The sequence below is a fragment of the Salvelinus alpinus genome, chromosome 19 (assembly GCF_045679555.1).
Source record: "Salvelinus alpinus chromosome 19, SLU_Salpinus.1, whole genome shotgun sequence".
Lineage (NCBI taxonomy): Eukaryota > Metazoa > Chordata > Actinopteri > Salmoniformes > Salmonidae > Salvelinus > Salvelinus alpinus.
In genome coordinates this window covers 28235728-28258586 of record NC_092104.1, presented here as the reverse complement: position 1 = coordinate 28258586, position 22859 = coordinate 28235728, and the positions used below count along the sequence as shown (strand labels likewise).

General features: G+C 42.2%; 1 protein-coding gene across 5 annotated transcripts in view; it reads left to right on the top strand.

Annotated features, from left to right (window-relative positions):
* The first annotated feature begins 335 nt into the window (after positions 1-335).
* Positions 336-22859, top strand: part of ikbkb (inhibitor of nuclear factor kappa B kinase subunit beta) — a 26044-nt gene continuing 3520 nt past the window's right edge. Inside the window, exons 1-14 of one of the 5 annotated variants that reach the window (XM_071352769.1) lie at positions 336-501; positions 1053-1172; positions 10506-10600; positions 15687-15807; positions 15903-15972; positions 17659-17747; positions 19243-19332; positions 19600-19724; positions 20230-20337; positions 20470-20602; positions 20741-20935; positions 21082-21196; positions 21405-21528; positions 21780-21931. In XM_071352769.1, coding sequence (XP_071208870.1) covers positions 436-501; positions 1053-1172; positions 10506-10600; positions 15687-15807; positions 15903-15972; positions 17659-17747; positions 19243-19332; positions 19600-19724; positions 20230-20337; positions 20470-20602; positions 20741-20935; positions 21082-21196; positions 21405-21528; positions 21780-21931 — 1603 coding nt within the window. In that variant the 5' untranslated portion in view covers positions 336-435. Of the gene's footprint in view, positions 540-1047; positions 1173-10505; positions 10601-15686; positions 15808-15902; positions 15973-17658; positions 17748-19242; positions 19333-19599; positions 19725-20229; positions 20338-20469; positions 20603-20740; positions 20936-21081; positions 21197-21404; positions 21529-21779; positions 21932-22859 lie in introns of all 5 variants that reach the window. The other 4 variants (XM_071352765.1, XM_071352767.1, XM_071352766.1 and 1 more) reach the window with 4 other exon arrangements.

Genomic DNA, 22859 nt, shown 5'->3' with positions numbered 1-22859 from the left:
TTGCGTTAAGGTTAGGAAAAGGTTTAAATGCAAAACATTTCAACTCTTCACGACAAATCTGGATCTCTTCCCTCGTTTAATGTAACGTTAGCAGCCTATCATTTTCTTATGAGAACAGCTATTGGCACATCTGGCACATTATCTCTTTAGATATCCTACTCCAAACTAAGACAGCAGTAGTCACAGATTCTCCATTGGAGACACTGACAGAGATTATGAACCTAGCTACTGTATCCATGTATCAGGCATTGAACTATATCAGCAGTACCAGTCTACAGACCAAGAATACGCTATGCTCTTTGTGGGCGGATCGACCCCGCGTTCAGGTTTACAGGAAATATGACTTTCAGGAAGTAGACTTTGAGAATTCTTTTTGTCGCCAGCTACAGTAGTAAATCGAGAGAAAGTGAAGGTTACTTTCATGAACAAAAGTGTATGCTAGGTAGCTGCGTATATAATTATAAAACGAACGTTTTTCGTTGGCCAAAGTCTACTTTTCAGGTAGGACAAATTTTACAGTCACTACTCACGAGCGAAAGGTGAGAGGTGCTCGCGGTAGTTGTGCTACATTACAGTAGCATCGGGGAAGCTTAATACCAGCTGTAATCTTCTATAATAAGTGGAAAACAACTACTAAGCGTGTAAAGTTTATAAACACAATATAAGCATACTTTTATTTTGTATAAATCGAAACACAAACTATCCGCATGATACTGCTGTGCTGCTGCTTTAAAAAATAATAAATTTGATGTTCTCCTGTAGCCTGCTGACAATCACTCTTGTCATTTCAGTGTTTATATAATGTAGTCTATTATGTATTCAGACAGAACAGCACTGGATGTTGAGCTAATAACACTGTCATTATAGGGCAAGTAGTAGTAGTTACTTGTTACCATATATTTTGAAATCGTTGCGGCTCTGCTTGCTACTACCTTCAGTGCCTCAATGGTCCAGACATGCGTTAGTTAGGCCTACATACAGTGTACACACAGGCTAATAATGCTGTAGTAAAAAAAAAATCTGATCCTGTGTTGTTGTGTGGCTGAGGTCAGGACTATCTGAGGACCATGAGTCGCGTTCCCCTGCAGCAGCAGCAGAGCTGTGGCTCCTGGGAGCTGAAGGAACGCCTGGGGACCGGTGGCTTCGGGAATGTCACCCGATGGCAGAACAAGGTGCATAACTTTAACAGTACCACACCATTCATGTGTGTATTTTGTTACCTATAACTTTTACCATATTTTGTGTGTTTGCAAAAGTGCTATGCTATCATGTATGAGCATCCTCAGTGGTGGCATTTTTTATGTTTCATACTGTCATCAGATAGCCTACAACCTATGCTGCTGCATGCCTAGCAGAACCTATGGAGGCTCCCACATTAATATTTGATGTAATATTAAATTCCCTCATCATGAATGCTTTAAATGTAACTTACAGGAAATGTCAGCTTTATCCTGTCACCTGGCCCATAGAACTCTGCATCCTCCCTGGCCTATGACATCACACCTAGTCACAGGATGAGAGGGACATAGATGTACATTATTATAGCTACACCATTGGAACTTGTCCACACCCATTTAGTTAGCTCTTTCTGTCCTCTATCTGTGCACTGTCTATCTGTCTTTATGTCTGTATGCACCACTTCGTTTACTGGAAATGCTGCTCAGTGTTGTCTCAGGTGAATTCAGCTGAAAGGGCACAGTGGTAGTACTATGTGGACCCCTACCAACAATGGAGGTCAGTGGTAATGACAGTTAGCATTGTGTCAAATCCTCTTGCTGGCTGGTACTTTACACGCTTCATTGTCATAGATGTATGACCCCATCAGAGTTATGAAAAGGATGTTAATGTATTAAGAGCTTTAGACCTTTGTTCTCTCTGATTCCTAAATGGTCCTTTATGTAACGTCTTTATTCAGATAGATTCAATGACCTTCCTCTCTCTGTGGTCCCTGAGGCTCTCATGCTTTGGCCTTTCAGCCACCTGTCAGTCTCTAGTCTCTACTGCCTATTGTAGTCCAGAACTGCTCACTCCACTCCTGGAGAACAATGTCTGTGTGCTGGCTGGCTTTTGTCCCTGCCTAGGGCTTGATCCCTTTTTCCAGGGACTGATCCCACTGTCTGTAGAACATTCACCCACCCTGTAACCAAGCAGGGTAGTCGCCAGATAGCTAGAAAGGACACCAAACATCAGAACTGAAAGTGCAAGTAGGCTACATGATCAATGTCCTTCATCAAAGGTAAGGGGCAAGGCAGGGTTGGTGATTTATGGTAAAAATGCATTTGTGGTTAGAAAGCACAGCCCTTCGTCTTTTGCAGAAAGGCCAGATGGTAACAACGTCATGTACAGGTAACCATCAGTGCTACTTCCACGTACACTACATGACCAAAAGTATGTGGACATCTGCTCGTCGAACATCTCATTCCAAAATCATGGGCATTAATATAGAGATGGTCCCCCTTTTGCTGCTATAACAGCCTCCTCAGACACTGCAACATGTATCTCTCCACCGAGTCTTAACGATTTACTCCCATATTCTATGACTGGTCTCTCTTTTCCATAACCATGTAAAAGTATCCTGGTATCATTACTAGACCAATGTCCAACAACATATGGAATAGCTGTTTCGCCTTAGATGTTTCCTGTAACCTGTTTAAATGTAATACTTTTTTTCTGTAGCAAATGTAGTCAATGTCTCAGCGTAAGGAATCAGTGATCCTTTCCAGTAATCTAATCATTTCAACCTGTTGCATTAATTTAGTAAAAATATAAACCTGTTGTTTAACAAATCTAGAATCTTTAAAAAGTTGGTGCTGTCTCATCAGCGTAATAGTCAAAACTAACCTGAAATCCACTTTAATGACTGGACACTGTTCCATGTAATGGAAACAGATTGTAATGTTAGAATACATTAACTTTCTGCTCAAATTCACTGGTACTACCTAAACTATCAAACCCAGCAACAGTAATCAGAAATTATCACAGAACGTTTCCGATTGAACTATTCAGACCTCTACTGCAAATGTCCCACTGAATCCTTACAGCCGACATAGCCCAGCGAGCACGACTAACTCTTCTATTCTTACCAGTAGGAAAAAAATATAACTCTTTCTCAAACAACATTTTACGCTTACCTCTATCGTAAGGATAAAAACAAACTTGACAATTATCTCTTCTCTTTCGGTTTCCTACTTATGAAATGTCCAAGACTTTAAAAGTAACATGTAATGCGCCGCATTTATAAAGTACATCAGTCAATCCATAAGAAAAAAAACTAATTTCAGAATATCAGATCCTTTTCCTGCCCACAACTTCAGTTCATTGCAGTTGTATCCTGCAATAAGTAATATCCATGTTTAGATTTAAATTATGTTCATGGTCACAGCTCTATCGCAATTACCTATCCACTATTATTAGAATTCATTAGATGTAGGTAACTGTCCCTTATTTGATTCAGTTATTTAAATACGACTCCATTTAGGCAACAGACAATGTATTACTGTCAGGGTTGTGTGCAGAGATGTAGCGGAGTCAAGCGCAGGACACAGGTGTTGAGCAAAACAACGGCGTTTGCTCAAAAAATAAGCAAAAATTCCTCAATGGGAATATAACAAACACACAAGCACTAACAACAACCACTAACGAAACAAACAATCACGGACAGAACAGAAATGAATGCCAGAGGGTTAAATAGGGAACATGATAGGGGAATTGAAACCAGGTGTGTGTAATACAGACAAAACAAAACGAAACTGAAAAATGGATCGGTGGTGACTAGAAAGCCGGTGACATCGACCGCCGAACACCACCCGAACAAGGAGAAGGGCCGACTTCGGCGGAAGTCGTGACAATTACATCGAAATCGCCTCGCCATTTATATTGAATAAATTAGCCGTTCAATTTGAACTAAGCACACAGTTAAAACTTTCAGTTTATATCTTAAACAAACACTGGCGGCAGTATCTTTCCAGGCAAAACATACCAATACTTGAATTACAATCAGAAACCCATATTTTAGGCAATATCATAGACCCAATGCTATTGAAATTATGAAGAAATCCCGCAAATAACCCAATTACAATGGTTTGTTGTCTTAACATCTGGCACATAATAAGACAATTCCCATAAAAAGTCCTCCTCCGCAGAGATTCTCACATGCGCAAAAGGAATAGATTAGCAGTCAACGAGTTAAATCGACATTCCTTGACTTAAAACCAGATCTTGCTCCTTGTAATAAATGCAGATTATCTTTTCTCAAGCAACATATTTCAATTATTTTACTACATCACATTAGCTCCGCAATGATACTTAGTTTGATGGAAACCCTAGGCTTTGTACAACGTTATAAGTTACTTCGAGATTCCAACTTAATTCGCTCTAAAAAGGTTTATTCCATAAATATGGCAACTCCTCTCATACTACCTTATGGGCAGTTTTATTTTAAATGTAGTACCCTGTTGGGGTTCGTTCCTTGTTCCTTGTCAATCATTGGCTCATTGGTGAAATTATCATTCAGACAATATCTTTAATTAAATAATTCAAAAACCTTTATGAATGCAATTGCAGACAGAAGTTGACAACAGGAACATAGCACGCATGTTTCTGAGTAAGTTCTGCAAAATAGGAAAAGTCCCACGTTATTTTATTAAGCCTGAAGTCCAGCCCTAGTGATGTCACTGCATACGTCATTACCTTCTACTCAACAGACCAAGCCCATGCATACACAGCTATACAAACTTGCAAGAGAGATACAATAGTTCCAGTGTTTTCTAAGGGCTAACCAGTAAATGTCCACTCCCCAAGCTGATTTATAGTGGAATGTCTGACTAGTCTCTTATCTCTTACACTCCCCTGCAGGGTTCTGTCTCAGTCACACATTTCTCAGACCGTTTCCTTATAAGAGGCAGAGACTAGAAAATAAACTGTGGAACAATATTAAACCTCTATAATGAATATATATATTGATAATCTGTAGTCTAGGACCCTATACATGTAAGGAGAGATGGTTCTTATAACCCCTCCCCTTCTATTAATACAACATAAGCACAATCAATTATTATAATACATCAAACATTTGGTACAGCCCCTATCATGACCCCAAGGTGAACCCCCGACAACCCGTACAGAGAATAATCCAATAAGCGTTTTATAGTTACATAGTTAACCAAAAGTGGACACACTCCAATCAGTTTCTGAGACAATTGCCCAGACTTTGTAGACAGTTGAATAATGCTTAAACCTCATCTTTATCAAATAATCCATTAAAGGGACCAATTCAAAACCTACGTACGTCTACATATGGGTTGTTTAAGTTGCATCTCATTATATTCCCAGTATTACTTTATCAAATCTCCAGTAATCGATTATACACACATACAATTCATCATATTTTCATATCTTCACAAAATCCATATAAAATGTAAGAAAATCTTAGGTACTCACATCAACCATTCCATTTGCGTTTTCAAGGACTCTCCACAGCTACGAAGCAGCTCTCCAAGCAAACTCCCAGCGGAACCCCAAAAATTTTACATTTGTTTCCTGTACAATAACCGGCCCGTCATGGAATCCTCAACGGTTCTCTGACCTCCCAGAAACCACGGCAAAGTCTAGGCTCCCAGAAACTATAGACTTGCTGCTAACGTCCCTCTCTCAATACCGCCCGAGATATTCTATGATGGGCAGTGATGGACGGAACCCCAAAATAACATTATATGAACATTTATTAACCAAATTTTAATCATCTTATTATGCAAATGTTTACATCTTATTTACCCACTCACACAACTCTCATATCACATTCACACAGTACTGTTCACAAACACACATAATCAATATTTGTATAACCTGCAGGAATATTTTCTTACTTCTATAGGTGGATTTAGTTTATAGCTTTCAGATATGTACCTAACTATTTTAAACCATTGCATATCATTAACTTATCTACTAATTATTATTTATCTCAGGCTCACACAGAGCCTTCATGATCAACCACACATGATTGATGAAATGCTCACACAGAACATTACTAAATAACCATCCACACAGGATTGGTCAGACCACTCACACAGAATTGGTCAGATGTCCACACAAAACATCATTGAAAGGTTACCCACACAGAGTCAACCTATTGCACCCACACAGAACACTTCTACAAAGATTATCGACACAGGATTTCAAACCCTGACTATATGAACAGGGAAACCTATACCATTATCAAAAGATCGCCTAATTAGTGGTCCCAAAACTGGGTGTTGTATCCACACTGGGATATCGCCTACTGCGATTACTATGGTATAGGTTATCTTCCATCTATCCAAATGTGCAAAACAACCTACAGAGTACCCATGTCTCCTATCTAACTTTTTAACACGGTCCCAGAAATCCTATCTTACCTGGGTATTTTCTAAGTACCAGGAATATCAAAAACACAAACAATTACACCCAACAATAGCAACCCAGGGCATACCTGTGTGCCTCATTTAACAAAACATTTTATCAATTACATACACGTTAAAATGTGAAATTCACCAAAGTCAGATGCCTCGCAAGGTGTCACCTGCACTCTCGTTCTTCGTTCAATACATTAACCTCACCAGTCCTACTGTGATCAAGCCATTACCACGGATCTGGACTTTTGGTAGCCCGCAACTGGCTAATTAACAATCATGTCCAAGGATACCTCACTTAAGAACACTTTCATCAACTCAACTCAGTCCTTTTAGTTACCCCAGCTGTGGCCCTCTTAAGGAAGACCTCGCTCTGAGTGTACCCTCAATAGGGGCATTTGTCATTTTTTATATTGTTTTTCTTATCTTTTCATCACTTAAACGTTCAGTTAATGTCTAATTAGTACTATTAATTCTGTGCACTTTCAAGTTCAATTATTGAAAGAAACCAGTCTCATCCTTAATTCAATTCTGTTCGAGATGATGTATCCATTCAGCTGACGCTCCCAGCCAGGTGGGGATCCGATCTGCTCCAAATAGTGGAGAGTGGCTTTCCCCTGGTTGCATCTAATGCAACTCCCGTGCACGGTTAACCTGAGTTTCACTGGGAACAATCTGAAAAATTACGTTTATCATCGCATCCTCGTCGCCAAAATTGTGGTGGAGTTATTGTAAAAAAAGGAGTAACTTCTAGATTTCTTCAAAACAATCAAACTTTATTATTTAATTAGTGCAGTAATGGAGCTGGTCGGTAACCACCCCTAGAGGTGATCACTGAGAACTCAACAAGCTGGTTTGAGCCATAGCATTTTATAGCAAAGTCCATCCTCCTTCAGTCTACATGAGAAACAACAGATGTATGGAATGGGTCACAAGGTTAAGATTTGTATGAAAGATACTTATAATTCACAGCAGACAGTATCTCATTGTGTAGAGACCAGCGTCTGGCTCTGGAGTCATCTCTCCCTGGTACCTTATAGAACAGAAACATTAACTCATGCTCTGGAATGCGGTATCACCCAAAGACATCGTAAATCTTCTAGAGGCCCATCCTCAGTAGAACACACACAGATGAGTGTTCTAACAACCCCTTATTCTGTTGCATAAAACAACCATTTGATGCAATAAAGCATTATAACATAATCTTGTAATTTCCACCGTACTTTCCACTAGATGTTGGAACATTGCTGCAGGGACTTGCTTTCATTCAGCCACAAGAGCATTAGTGAGGTCGGGCACTGATGTTGGGCAATTAGGCCTGGCTCGCAGTCGGCTTTCCAGTTCATCCCAAAGGTGTTCGATGGGGTTGAGGTCAGGGCTCTGTGCAGGCCAGTCAAGTTCTTCCACACTGATCTCGACAAACCATTTCTGTATGGACCTCGCCTTTGTGCACAGAGGCATTGTTATGCTAAAACAGGAAAGGGCCTTCCCCAAACTGTTGCCACAAAGTTTGAAGCACTGAATTGTATAGAATGTCATTGTATGCTGTAGCGTTAAGATTTCCTTTCACTAGAACTAAGGGGCCTAGCCCAAACCATGAAAAACGGCCCCAGACCATTATTCCTCCTCCACCAAACTTTATAGTTGGCACTATGCATTCGGGCAGTAGCGTTCTCTTGGCCTCCATCAATCCCAGATTTGTCCGTCAGACTGCCAGATGGTGAAGCGTGATTCATCACTCCAGAGAACGTGTTTCCAAGCTTTACACCACTCCAGCAGACGCTTGGCATTGCGCATGATGATCTTAGGCTTGTGTGCAGCTGCTCGGCCATGGAAACCCATTTCATGAAGCACCTGACGAACAGTTCTGGTGCTGACGTTGCTTCCAGAGTTAGTGAGTGTTGCAAATGAGGACAGACGCGTTACATGCTTCAGCACTCTGGGGTCCCATTCTGTGAGCTTGTGTGGCCTACCACTTTGCGGCTGAGCCGTTGTTGCTCCAATACGTTTCCAGATCACAATAACAGCACTTACAGTTGACCAGGGCAGCTCTAGCAGGGCAAAAATTTGATGTACTGACTTGTTGGAAAGGTGGCATCCTATGACAGTGCCACGTTGAAAGTCACTGAGCTCTTCAGTAAAGCCATTCTACTGCCAATGTTTGTCTATGGAGATCGCATAGCTTTGTCCTCAATTTTATACACCTGTCAGCAACGGGTGGGTTTGAAATAGCCAAATCCACTAATTTGAGGGGGTGTTCACATACTTTTGTATATATAGTGTAACTTCGGTCTGTCGTAGGAAGTGGAGGGACGGGCATGATGGGCTATGGCATTGTGTTAATGAGACTTCCTCTGCTACTTTCTGAATCACTGGTGATGATTCTATCCGTTTCTTCCTGGATTGTTCAGGATACCATCATAATACCCAAAATAAATGATAAGCTGGTCATACAGCTCATTATGTTTTGCCCAGAGTTGAAGTGTTACAGTGAAAAAGTATGTGAACCCTTCGGAATTATCTGGATCTCTGCATCAATTGGTCATCAAATTTGATCTGATCTTCATCTAAGTCACAACAATAGACACACATAGTGTGCTTAAATTAATAACACACAAATTATTGTGTTTTTCTTGTCTCTATAGAATACATCATTTAAACATTCACAGTGTAGGTTGGAAAAAGTATGTGAACCCCTAGGCTAATGACTTCTCCAAAAGCTAATTGGAGTCAGCTAACTTGTCCAATCAATGAGACGAGACTGGAGATGTTGGTTAGAGCTGCCTTGCCCTAAAAAAAAAACTCACAAAATTTGAGTTTGCTATTCACAAGAAGCATTTTTCTGATGTCGATCCATGCCTCGAACAAAAGAGATCTCAGAAGACCTAAGATTAAGAATTGTTAACTTGCATATAGCTGGAAAGGGTTACAAAGTATCTCTAAAAGCCTTGATGTTCATCAGTCCACGGTAAGACAAATAGTCTATAAATGGAGAAAGTTCAGCACTGTTGCTACTCTCCCTAGGAGTGGCCATCCTGCAAAGACGACTGCAAGAGCACAGCACATAATGCTCAATGAGGTTAAGAAGAATCCTAGAGTGTCAGCTAAAGACTTACAGAAATATCTGGAACATGCTAACATCTCTGTTGATGAGTCTACGATACGTAAAACACTAAACAAGAATGGTGTTCATGGGAGGACAGCACAGAAGAAGCCACTGCTGTCCAAAAAAAACATTGCTGCACATCTGAAGTTTGCAAAAGTGCACCTGGATGTTTGACAGCACTACTCACCAGTTGAAGCTCAACAATAGTTGGGTGATGCAACAGGACAATGACCAAAACACAGAAGTAAACCAACAACAGAATGGCTTAAACAGAAGAAAATACGCCTTCTGGAGTGGCCAAGTCAGAGTCCTGACCTAAACCCGATTGAGATGCTGTGGCATGACCTCAAGAGAGCAGTTCACACCAGACATCCCAAGAATATTGCTTAACTGAAACAGTTTTGTAAAGAGGAATGGTCCAAAATTCCTCCTGACCGTTGTGCAGGTCTGATCCGCAACTACAGAAAACATTTGGTTGAGGTTATTGCTGCCAAAGGTGGGTCAACCAGTTATTAAATCCAAGGGTTCACATACCTTTTCCACCCTGCACTGTGAATGTTTACATGGTGTGTTCAATAAAGACATGAAAACGTATAATTGTTTGTGTGTTATTAGTTTAAGCAGACTGTGTTTGTCTATTGTTTTGACCTAGATGAAGATCAGGTCAAATTTTATGACCAGTTTATGCAGAATTCCAGGTATTTCCAAAGGGTTCACATACTTTTTCTTGCCACTGAAATTGATTAATGTGGCTATTATACTTCAGACAGGCTTTACGCTGCCTTTTACGCTTTATGTTGTGTCAGGCCTGTCTCTTTCTGTGTACTGTGTGTATGTATTGTAACAGCATTCTGTGTGTGTGTGTGTGTGTGTGTGTGTGTGTGTGTGTGTGTGTGTGTGTGTGTGTGTGTGTGTGTGTGTGTGTGTGTGTGTGTGTGTGTGTGTGTGTGTGTGTGTGTGTGTGTGTGTGTGTGTGTGTGTGTGTCTAATCCTACCTGTGTGTTGTTGTGTAGGACACAGAGGAGCAGATAGCCATTAAGCAGTGTCGTCAGGAGCTGAGTGAGAGGAACAGAGAGCGCTGGTGTCTGGAGATACAGATCATGAAGAGGTGAGAGTCTACGAAAATGTTTTCTTATTATTTACCAATCTTAAGGGACTTGCATGGTGCGAGCAGTATGGCAATGGGTCCACTTAGCTTTACAGTGGGTTTAGGTATAGCTGTAGACCAATCCATTTGGGTCATATCTGCCAACTCAGCAGGGGAAGGGATATGGATGACTATGTAGTACAGTAAAACAGGAGGTTGGCAGTGTGAATCCAACAAAATAGGCTTATTACCAAATCACCAATTGGGATTACGTTACGTTAATCCCACTTGAGCCTATTTTACTCACAGCATCACTCAATATTACTCAGCATCACTCATACGCTGTTGCTACTCTGTTTATTATATATCCTGATTGCCTAGTCACTTTTACCCCTGCCCACATGTACATGTTGTATTCCCTCAATTACCTCATACCCCTGCACATTGACTCGGTACTGGTACTCCTTGTACAGTGCATTCGGAATGTATTCAGACCCCTTTAGTTTTTCTACAGTTTGTTACGTTACAGCCTTATTCAAAAATTGATTCAATTGTTTTTTTCCCTCATCAATCTACACACAATAGCCCATAATGACTAAGCAAAAACAGTTTTTTAGACATTTCTGTCAATTTGTTAAAAAAAAATTTTTTTTAAAGAAATATCACATTTACATACAGTGGGGAGAACAAGTATTTGATACACTGCCGATTTTGCAGGTTTTACTACTTACAAAGCATGTAGAGGTCTGTAATTTTTATCATAGGTATACTTCAACTGTGAGAGACGGAATCTAAAACAAAAATCCAGAAAATCACATTGTATGATTTTTAAGTAATTAATTTGCATTTTAATGCATGACATAAGTATTTGATACATCAGAAAAGCAGAACTTCATATTTGGTACAGAAACCTTTGTTTGCAATTACAGAGATCATACGTTTCCTGTAGTTCTTGACCAGGTTTGCAAACACTGCAGCAGGGTTTTTTGGCCCACTCCTCCATACAGACCTTCTCCAGCTCCTTTAGGTTTCGGGGCTGTCGCTGGGCAATACGGCCTTTCAGCTCCCTCCAAAGATTTTCTATTGGGTTCAGGTCTGGAGACTGGCTAGGCCACTCCAGGACCTTGAGATGCTTCTTACGGAGCCACTCCTTAGTTGCCCTGGCTGTATGTTTCGGGTCGTTGTCATGCTGGAAGACCCAGTCACGACCCATCTTCAATGCTCTTACTGAGGGAAGGAGGTTGTTGGCCAAGATCTCGCGATACATGGCCCCATCCATCCTCCCCTCAATACGGTGCAGTCGTCCTGTCCCCTTTAGAGAAAAGCATTCCCAGAGAATGATGTTTCTACCTCCATGCTTCACGGTTGGGATGGTGTTCTTGGGGTTGTACTCATCCGTCATCTTCTTCCAAACAGGGCGAGTAGAGTTTAGACCAAAAAGCTCTATTTTTGTCTCATCAGACCACATGACCTTCTCCCATTCCTCCTCTGGATCATCCAGATGGTCATTGGCAAACTTCAGACGGGCCTGGACATGCGCTGGCTTGAGCAGGGGGACCTTGCATGCGCTGCAGGATTTTAATCCATGACGGCGTAGTGTGTTACTAATGGTTTTCTTTGAGACTGTGGTCCCAGCTCTCTTCAGGTCATTGACCAGGTCCTGCCGTGTAGTTCTGGGCTGATCCCTCACCTTCCTCATGATCATTGATGCCCCACGAGGTGAGATCTTGCGTGGAGCCCCAGACCGAGGGTGATTGACCGTCATCTTGAACTTCTTCCATCTTCTAATAATTGCGCCAACAGTTGTTGCCTTCTCACCAAGCTGCTTGCCTATTGTCCTGTAGCCCATCCCAGCCTTGTGCAGGTCTACAATTTTATCCCTGATGTCCTTACACAGCTCTCTGGTCTTGGCCATTGTGGAGAGGTTGGAGTCTGTTTGATTGAGTGTGTGGACAGGTGTCTTTTATACAGGTAACGAGTTCAAACAGGTGCAGTTAATACAGGTAATGAGTGGAGAACAGGAGGGCTTCTTAAAGAAAAACTAACAGGTCTGTGAGAGCCGGAATTCTTACTGGTTGGTAGGTGATCAAATACTTATGTCATGCAATAAAATGCAAATTAATTACTTAAAAATCATACAATGTGATTTTCTGGATTTTTGTTTTAGATTCCGTCTCTCTCAGTTGAAGTGTACCTATGATAAAAATTACACACCTCTACATGCTTTGTAAGTAGGAAAACCTGCAAAATCATCAGTGTATCAAATACTTGTTCTCCCCACTGTAAGTATTGAGACTCTTTATTCAGGACTTTTGGCAGTGATTAAAGCCTTGAGTCTTCTTGGGTATGACGCTACAAGCTTGGCACACCTGTATTTGGGGAGTTTCTTCCATACTTCTCTACAGATCCTCTCAAGCTCTGTCAGGTTGGATGGGGAGGGTCGCTGCACAGCTATTTTCAGGTTCCAGAGATGTTCGACCGGGTACAAGTCCGGGCTCTGGCTGGGCCACTCAAGGACATTCAGAGACTTGTCCCAAAGCCACTCCTGCGTTGTCTTAGCTGTGTGCTTAGGGTCGTTGTCCTGTTGGAAAGTGAACTTTCGCCCCAGTCTGAGGTCCTGAGCGCTCTGGAGCAGGTTTTCATCAAGGATCTCTCTGTACTTTCTCTGTATCTTTCCCTCGATCCTGACTAGTCTCCCAGTCCCTGCCGCTGAAAAACATCCCCACAGCATGATGCTGCCACCACCATGCTTCACTGTAGGGATGGTGCCAGGTTTCCTCCAGATGTGACGCTTCGTTTCATCAGACCAAAGAATCTTGTTTCTCATGGTCTGAGAGTCCTTTAGGGGCATTTTGGCAAACTCCAAGCGGGCTGTGATGTGCCTTTTACTGAGGAGTGGCTTCCATCTGGCCACTACCATAAAGGCCTAATTGGTGGAGTGCTGCAGAGATGGTTGTCCTTCTGGAAGGTTCTCCCATCTCCACGTAGGAACTCTAGAGCTCTGTCAGAGTGACCATCGGGTTCTTGTTCACCATCCTGACCAAGGCCCTTCTCCCCCAATTACTCTGTGTGGCCGGGTGGCCAGCTCTAGGAAGAGCCATGGTGGTCCCAAACTTCTTCCATTTAAGAATGATGGAGGCCACTGTGTTCTTGGGGACCTTCAATGCCGCAGAAATGTTTTGGTTGATTTCTCCAGATCTGATTTGATAAATTTGGCAACAACAAAAAATTAAAATCTGTTTTCACTTTGTCATTATGGGGTATTGTGTGTAGATTGATGAGGGGAAAATAGAATAAGGCTGTCAAGTAACAAAATGTGGAAAAAGTCAAGGGGTCTGAATACTTTCCAAATGCACTGTATACAGCCTCATTATTGTGTTACTATCTCCTTTTTTATTTACAAAATATTTTTCTTACTTTTTAACTCTGCGTTGTTGGGAACGGGTTCGTACGTAAGCATTTCACTGTAAAGTCTACACCAGTTGTATTTGGCGCATTTTATTTGATTTCTTTGTAAGGAACATTCAGGGAGATTTGCATTTTTCACAATGCCTATTTGCTTTGTTCTCTCTGCTATTAACATCCTGCCGCAACTTCCCTTCTGTTGTAGAGACAGGCCACATAAGAAGTCACAGGCACATTCCATGACACTGACACTTGTTATGTCCCCTAATTTGTTTTGCAGTCCACATTGGGGCAAGTAAAATACTACGATGAAACCAATGACATTAAAAAGACATGAAAGCTGGGTCTATTTCAGTCTGTGGGTTCTGTGTTGGTCATTTGGCCTCGGATAGGTAGTGTTCCACCAACTCAGCTTTGCTGTGATGCCAGTGGTACTCCTGTTGGTGAGTGGCACTGTGTGTGGGGGTGTGACGATTATGTCTTGGTGTCAGATGGGGTGTGAAGGGGGGGGCAAATTCTTGGTGTCAAGTTGGGTGTGGGTGTGGAGAGGTAATTTGTCAGTGTGTGTACTTTAGTATGTATGTGTGAGAGAGAATGGGTGTGAGGATTTCTTGTTATCAGGTCATGCTTTAACGAGTGTGTTGTTGTCAGACAGACGTGGTCTCAAACACAACCCTCTCTTGCACCCATGCACTGCTAAGCCACACACACACACCGTCCTAGCTTTGCCCATGCAGAGTTTAAACCCAGGTTGCCAAGAATCGTATCAATGTAATAACATCAGATTTTCAGCCAAGGTCAACTGAAGCCCTTAAATGTTGAGTCAGTCAGCTTCAGCTCCAGCTTCAGGTTTTTGTGTGTGTGTGTGTGTGTGTGTGTGTGTGTGTGTGTGTGTGTGTGTGTGTGTGTGTGTGTGTGTGTGTGTGTGTGTGTGTGTGTGTGTGTGTGTGTGTGTGTGTGTGTGTGTGTGTGTGTGTGTGTGTGTGTGTGTGTGCAGTCCAGGCATGAAAGCCTTTGATAGAGTCACACTTTTACAGAAAGCTTACACCCCACTACATCATACATTTACAGACACCCCATAACTGCATACACACTGCCCAGCGGACGTCAGCTAACCTTACAGAAGTCACTAGGGAGAAGAGGGAGAGATTTTCCATATCCAGTCATACATTTTTCACTATACTGCCTCTCTGTTTCCAGTGTTGATGGGTTGTTATGATATTCTGATCATGTTTGGTTTAGCAATCAGTTACTTCTCAGACTACCATTATGTGACTAAAACACAATGACTGCTGACCGATGTTGACCGCATGACTATTTGTTATCCTAATGATTACCATCATCAGTATCACCTAACCACTTGGTACAGTAATATAGTAAACAATTATAAAGTGTTATTTTTCCAAATGTTCCAATGTTATTGTTTTGCCTGTAGAATCTGGAACCAATTACGTTTTTTAGTTTAATTTGTTTTCATTGGTTTTTATTGGACGGTTTTAGGACAGTTCAGCCTGCGACAATCAGAAACACATTTATACATTCTACAGTGATGCAACAGTACATAACTGTCTCTCTCCTCCCCTCTACCTTTCTCTCTCTCTCTCTCTCTCTCTCTCTCTCTCTCTCTCTCTCTCTCTCTCTCTCTCTCTCTCTCTCTCTCTCTCTCTCTCTCTCTCTATTTCTCTCTCTGTCTGTCTCTCAGACTGGACCATGTGAATGTGGTAGCAGCGAGGGAGGTTCCTGAAGGGCTGCAGTCCTCCTTACGCATCAATGATCTTCCTCTACTGGCCATGGAGTACTGTCAGGGAGGTGACCTGAGGAAGGTGTGTTATATACACACACACACCCACACACACACACAGAGCCTTATGCTGATCATGTTTCTCCTGTGTGTGTGTCTGTGTGTGTGTCTCTCCAGTATCTGAACCTGTTGGAGAACTGCTGTGGAATGAGGGAGGGTTCCATCCTTATTCTGCTACGGGACATATGTGAGTAGTAGCTCTAATGCATTACATTTCCACACTGATTTTGACCAATTCTCACAGTGTCATTGTGTAGCATGGTGTCTGTGTCATATGCCAGCAGTTTGGCCATGTTCCACGTTCCTGATGGTGACATCACAGAGCCACTTCCTGTGAGGCGGCAGTTAATGTGTGATAAACTTCCTGTTGGATGGAGTAAATGGGCGGGGACTTTGTGTGTCACACACACCTGTCTGTCTGACCTTTAGAGTGACATCATCAACGACCCTAACCACAGGCCAGTCACCATTGACAGTACTCACACATAGTAATATGGTTTGATTCCTGCATAGGCCACATGTACTGAATATATGTGTTTACTGTGAGCTTCTGGTTTTGGATAATAGCGTCTTCTAAATGACTATGTTATTACATGTATATTACATAGTGAAGACAAGCCAGGACGTCCAGTGAACCCACAAACATGTATTTTTATTGTTCTTTATAATCATTGAGTAGGCCTTTTTAGATGCTCCACGGTTGCAGAACTTTAACTGCTGACATGTTTCACATTCATTTTGTTTTGATACTTTGATACAGTGTTTTCCATCACTCTGTATACCTTTTACATTCAGCAGACACTCTTATCCAGAGCGATTTACAGGAGCAAGTAAGGTTAAGTGCCTTGCTCAAGAGCACATCGGCAGATTTTTCACTGGCATGACATGACCAGACATGACCATACTAAATATAAAGCTGAACGTCATAAGCTAACCGCAAACTTCCTGATATTCATAAGCACACATCGTCACACTCACACCAAATAAATCATCTTCTACATGCACACAGATATGAGAGCGCAGGACCGTGTACAGACATTCTACACTTGGACACACTCACACCATACTCACAGGAGGAAACACGCATCAATAAACAAACACACAGACGCTCAGGAATGCATATGTAAATCCATACATCTCACATCTATGAGATCAGGCACAGACAGACAGGTGAAAACACTTGAAATACAGACATGCAAAACATATACTCAAGTAGTAACACGCACGCACACAAATCATTCCTCTTCCTGTTGAACTTTGGTGGGAACTTCCTTCTGATGAGGGTTTTACAATGTAGCACCCACTGGGACCTGACACACACACACATACAGGGGCACTGGGGTTACGGGATCCACATCATTTAACACTCGTAGCCAACTCCCATTGATGTAGGATGTTAAGTGGCCATGAGGGTCAACCGTACAGCACGGAAACAAAGCCCAGACCCTTACTGGACATCAATGACACAGTATGTTGAATCACACACACACACACACACACACACACACACACACACACACACACACACACACACACACACACACACACACACACACACACACACACACACACACACACACACACACACACAGGGCTGTATCATTAGTCTTGTACTCCAGAGTGGTCAGGCTGCTTTTCGATGTCCTATTAGCAGTGTAATGTAATGCCAAATGATTCACCCCCTAAATTATGCTGACGCTCTCCTCCGGTTAGTCTGTATGGACAAGAGAAAGTAGGAAAGAAGCCCAGGATCCTATTTGATTACATGTTTGATTAAAATACCAGGATTCTGTTTGATTACACTGGGTTGTGACTGGATAGCTTGGCTTTGTTTATTCTCTCTCTCTCTCCCCCATCTCTCTCTGTCTCCTAGCCTCTGCTCTGACCTACCTTCATAAGAAGAGGATCATCCACAGAGATCTGAAGCCAGAGAACATCGTCCTCCAGCAGGGAGAGAAGAGAGTGAGTCTCCCTGTGTGATTTTAGAAACTGAACTCTTTGCAGTCACTCCCAGACAAATATCTAGGATTTGGCTCAATAGGCTAACTTGATCTTGAGTCGCACAGACAATATGGGTTCATTACCTGCGTAATCACAGAACCACAAACCCCAAAGCCGACAGACACCCCATCTCTGGAATAGATCCTACCTTGCCTAATATGTCATCATCTAGTTAATGAGGCAAAATATACCATCCATCACTAAACTCCTCAATATGTTTGCATGGACAGAAATAAAGTTATATAACTAACTAAGGCCGGACATATTAAAACATGTTGTTGCTAAATGTTTATTTACGCCCTTGTATTGTTTCATAGCATGAAGGGTACGGCACAAAACACATTCATTTTTTCCCGGTTTAAATTGACCGTAAATCAAATCAAATCAAATGTATTTATATAGCCCTTCTTACATCAGCTGATATCTCAAAGTGCTGTACAGAAACCTAGCCTAAAACCCCAAACAGCAAGCAATGCAGGTGTAGAAGCACGGTGGCTAGGAAAAACTCCCTAGAAAGGCCAAAACCTAGGAAGAAACCTAGAGAGGAACCAGGCTATGAGGGGTGGCCAGTCCTCTTCTGGCTGTGCCGGGTGGAGATTATAACAGAACATGGCCAAGATGTTCAAATGTTCATAAATGACCAGCATGGTCAAATAATAATAATCACAGTAGTTGTCGAGGGTGCAGCAAGTCAGCACCTCAGGAGTAAATGTCAGTTGGCTTTTCATAGCCGATCATTAAAAGTATCTCTACCTCTCCTGCTGTCACTAGAGAGTTGAAAACAGCAGGTCTGGGACAGGTAGCACGTCCGGTGAACAGGTCAGGGTTCCATAGCCGCAGGCAGAACAGTTGAAACTGGAGCAGCAGCACGGCCAGGTGGAATGGGGACAGCAAGGAGTCATCATGCCAGGTAGTCCTGAGGCATGGTCCTAGGGCTCGGGTCCTCCGAGAGAGAGAAAGAAAGAGAGAATTAGAGAGAGCATACTTAAATTCACACAGGATACCGGATAAGACAGGAGAAGTACTCCAGATATAACAAACTGACCCTAGCCCCCCGACACATAAACTACTGCAGCATAAATACTGGAGGCTGAGACAGGAGGGGTCAGGAGACACTGTGGCCCCATCCGATGATACCCCCGGACAGGGCCAAACAGGAAGGATATAACCTTCCTGTAAATGTTTTTCATTGTGAAATGTTTCACACACAATAGCAATACTAAACACCATCCTGGTGAAGGTGTGTGTTTGGAGTTCAGTGCTTGCCGTACAACTATTATATGAAACAGTTCTAAAAGGCCGTAGAGCACCAAAGTAGTTATTTGATATTTATTAGTTAATTATATGTAACGTAGTTACTGTTTTACCGTGTCATTTCTTAGTTAATACTAGGAATACGTCATACATCATGAAATTAAGCATAACCCATGACACTGTTATCTCTTCGTCTCTGTAGTTGATCCATAAGATCATAGATCTGGGCTACGCCAAGGAACTGGACCAGAACAGTCTGTGTACCTCATTCGTTGGAACACTGCAATACCTGGTGTGTGGCGCTACTGTGGCTAACACTTCTTCTATCTGTTCTATTTCTATATATCTGTGGTAGAATCAGAATAACTTTTATTCGCCAACACATTTACTAGGAATTATCTCACTTCCCCTCTCTTTTATTTTAGCTCTCATAGATTCCTCTTTTTCATAGCAATTCTTCACTGTTCTCCATCCCTTCTCCCACTCTTTCCTGTCTCTCTCTCTTTCTTTATTTCTCTCTCTCTCTCTCTCTCTCTCTCTCTTTCTCTCTCTCTCTCAGGCTCCAGAGCTCTTGGAGAGACAGAAGTATACAGTGACTGTGGATTATTGGAGCTTTGGTACATTGGTGTTTGAGTGCATCACTGGGTTCCGGCCTTTTCTGCCAACCTGGCAACCCGTGCCATGGTACTGCCACACACAAACGAACACACACTCACTACACACACACACACATCCTCCAGCTAAACCTCTTATTGTCCTTTCCCCTGTTAGAAACACAGACCCATTGTTGCTTTATCCTGCTGTGTTTAACCTTGAGCTTACAATAATAAACCTGTTGAATGTTATTCCTAAAGGGTGGGATGTTTGGTTATAATAGATCCCACTCCAGACTCAAGTTATACTGTAATATGATTATATTTCAACACGATATCAAAGACCTAAATAATGAGGGGAAATGTGTGTGTACTGCCCATGTGGGCCTCTGAGGCCAGCGTTGACAAGACTGGCATGGCCAAACTTGCATTCCCTATGTATGTGCATGTGCGTGCGTGTGTGTTTGTCTGTGTGCAAGCATGCGAATGTATATCTAAGTTATTGTTAGCAATCTAAGCAATTTAAATAGAAAAATACTAATGATCTGTTCTCCTCCTTCCGTCTCTCTTTCTCTCTGTCTCATTCCTTCTCTCAGGCATAGTAAGTTGAAGTTGAAGCAGGATCATGACATTGTGGTTTATGAGGACCTGACAGGGGAGGTGCGCTTCTCTAAACACCTTCCCCAGCCCAACAACCTCAACACGTGAGTCACTACACCGCCACCTGGGGCCATTTCAACTCGCCTATAAAGTACCTTCAATTTATTAAGACATAAGATAAGTAATTTGATAATTTGGGTGAATTATTCCTCATTGTGTGTGCGTGTGTGTTGTAGTCTGTTGTTGGGCCGTCTAGAGAGCTGGCTGCAGCTGATGCTGAGGTGGTCTCCCCAGGAGAGAGGCAAGGCAGACCCCCAGACCACTTCCTCAGACTGCTTCTCTCAGCTAGAGACTATACTGGAGCTGAAGGTACACTACACGCACACTTTCTCTCTTTTTAATTCAATACAAATCTCTCTCACAGGATCCTTGGTTGGCAAGACACTGGGTTTTAATGGAAGGATTGGATTTTGTTTATTTTCTCTCTAACTCTCTCTCTCTCGCTAGCTGGTTCACGTATTGAACATGGTGTCTGCTAAGATCTTCACCTACTCTGTCTCAGCCAATGAGAGCGTGGCTGATCTGCAGCAGCGAATCGGGTCTGACACCAACATCCCTCCAGCCAATCAAGAGCTACTGTTGGAGGCGGGACTAGCCCTGGAGCCACAGGGAGAGGCGGGGCAGTGTGCCATCGACTACACTGTAATCTATCTGATGTTGATACATAATCTATAATCCAATCAAAATGTCTTTCATATAGCATGTCGGACAGAGCAGTCAAGATATTGCAGGTGTAAAGGCTAATAAGAAGTCTTCACGTATCTTTACTATCTCCCTCTCTCTCTCAGGAGATAGACGGGAGGAGGACAGACCTTCCTCTGGTGTTTCTGTTTGACCGTTCCTCCTGCACCTACGAGCCCCAGTTCACCCCCCGCACAATGCCAGAGAACATACGCTTTGTCCGTGAGTATACCCGCACACTAATGCTAAGAAAAGTGAAAAATATCAATGAAAAGTGGCCATCTCTCACACCCGTCTCTACTTTCTACATGTGAATATGTGAGGATTCTGTTATACACTGGAACTCTCTCTTTATCTGTCTCTCTTTCTCTTTCTCTCTCTCTGTCTCTCTGTCTCTCTTTCTCTCTTTCTTTTTCTCTCTCCCTCCCAGAGACGGATCCTAAGCACGTGTTGTCTTACAGTCCTCTGAGGAGGACCTGGGGCCAGGCCTGGGACACCATCCGCACCCTGAAGGAGGACTGGCAGAGGTTACAGCAGGGACAGAAAGCTGCTCTGTAAGATTCAAAAACACACTTATTCTATCCAGGGTCAAATATCAAATACTGAAAGAGATGTTGATTTAGCTTGCCCAGTACAATGAAAGTCATGGAATAGTCCCAAAACGCTCTCTCTCTTTCCACCTCTCTTTCTTTCTTTATTTCTCTCTCTCTCTCTCTCTCTCTCTCTCTCTCTCTCTCTCTCTCTCTCTCTCTCTCTCTCTCTCTCTGTCTCTCTCCCTCTCTCTCTCTCTCTCTCTTTCTATCAGCATGAGTTTGCTGAGACACAACAGCTCCCTGTCGAAGCAGAAGAATGAGATGGTGTCTATGAACCAGAGGCTGACGGCCAAACTAGACTTCTTCTCTACCAGCCTGCACATAGACATGGACAAATACCAGGAGCAGAGAGCTACAGGGATAGGTATGCTACTGGATACATAGGTACTGTACTGTACAGGGGTCACAACTGGAATATATCAGGACTAGACAACAGTCATAGTATATGTTTATGACTGCCCCAGACTGCAGCTCAGCATGGATAGGTTGGCTATATATTGACTATACACTAAGTGTACAAAATATTAGGAACACCTGTTCTTTCCATGACATAGACTGACCAGGTGAATCCAGGTGAAAGTTATGATACCTTACCTGTTAAATCCACTTAATTCAGTGTAGATGAAGGGGTGGAGACAGGTTAACATTTTACTGCTCTGGGCTAAATCAGGGTAACACAGATTGATTCTTTGTACTCTTAATAAAATCTACTATGAAACAAAAGTATACACCTCACACACATTGTTATGGGCTTTAAAAAAGAAGACACCTGTACCATGTCAGATATAGAGTTGAAATGTATTACATTTTGAGTTTGCATCCTAATATTACACTTTATATACACTACCGTTCAAAAGTTTGGGGTCACTTAGAAATGTCCTTGTTTTTGAAAGAAAAGAAGAAAAAAATGTCCATTAAAAAAACATCAAATTAATCAGAAATACAGTGTAGACATTGTTAATGTTGTAAATGACTATTGTAGCTGGAAACGGCTGATTTTGTAATGGAATATCTACATAGGCGTACAGAGACCCATTATCAGCAACCATCACTCCTGTGTTCCAATGACATGTTCTGTTAGCTAATCCAAGTTTATCATTTTAAAAGGCCGTTTCCTGCTACAATAGTCATTTACAACATTAACAATGCCTACACTGTAATTCTGATCAATTTGATGTTATTTTAATGGACAAAAAATTGGTTTTTCATTCAAAAACAAGGACATTTCTAAGTGACCCCAAACTTTTGAACGGTAGTGTGCATCACAGAAGACTGAAGTATAACATAATGCT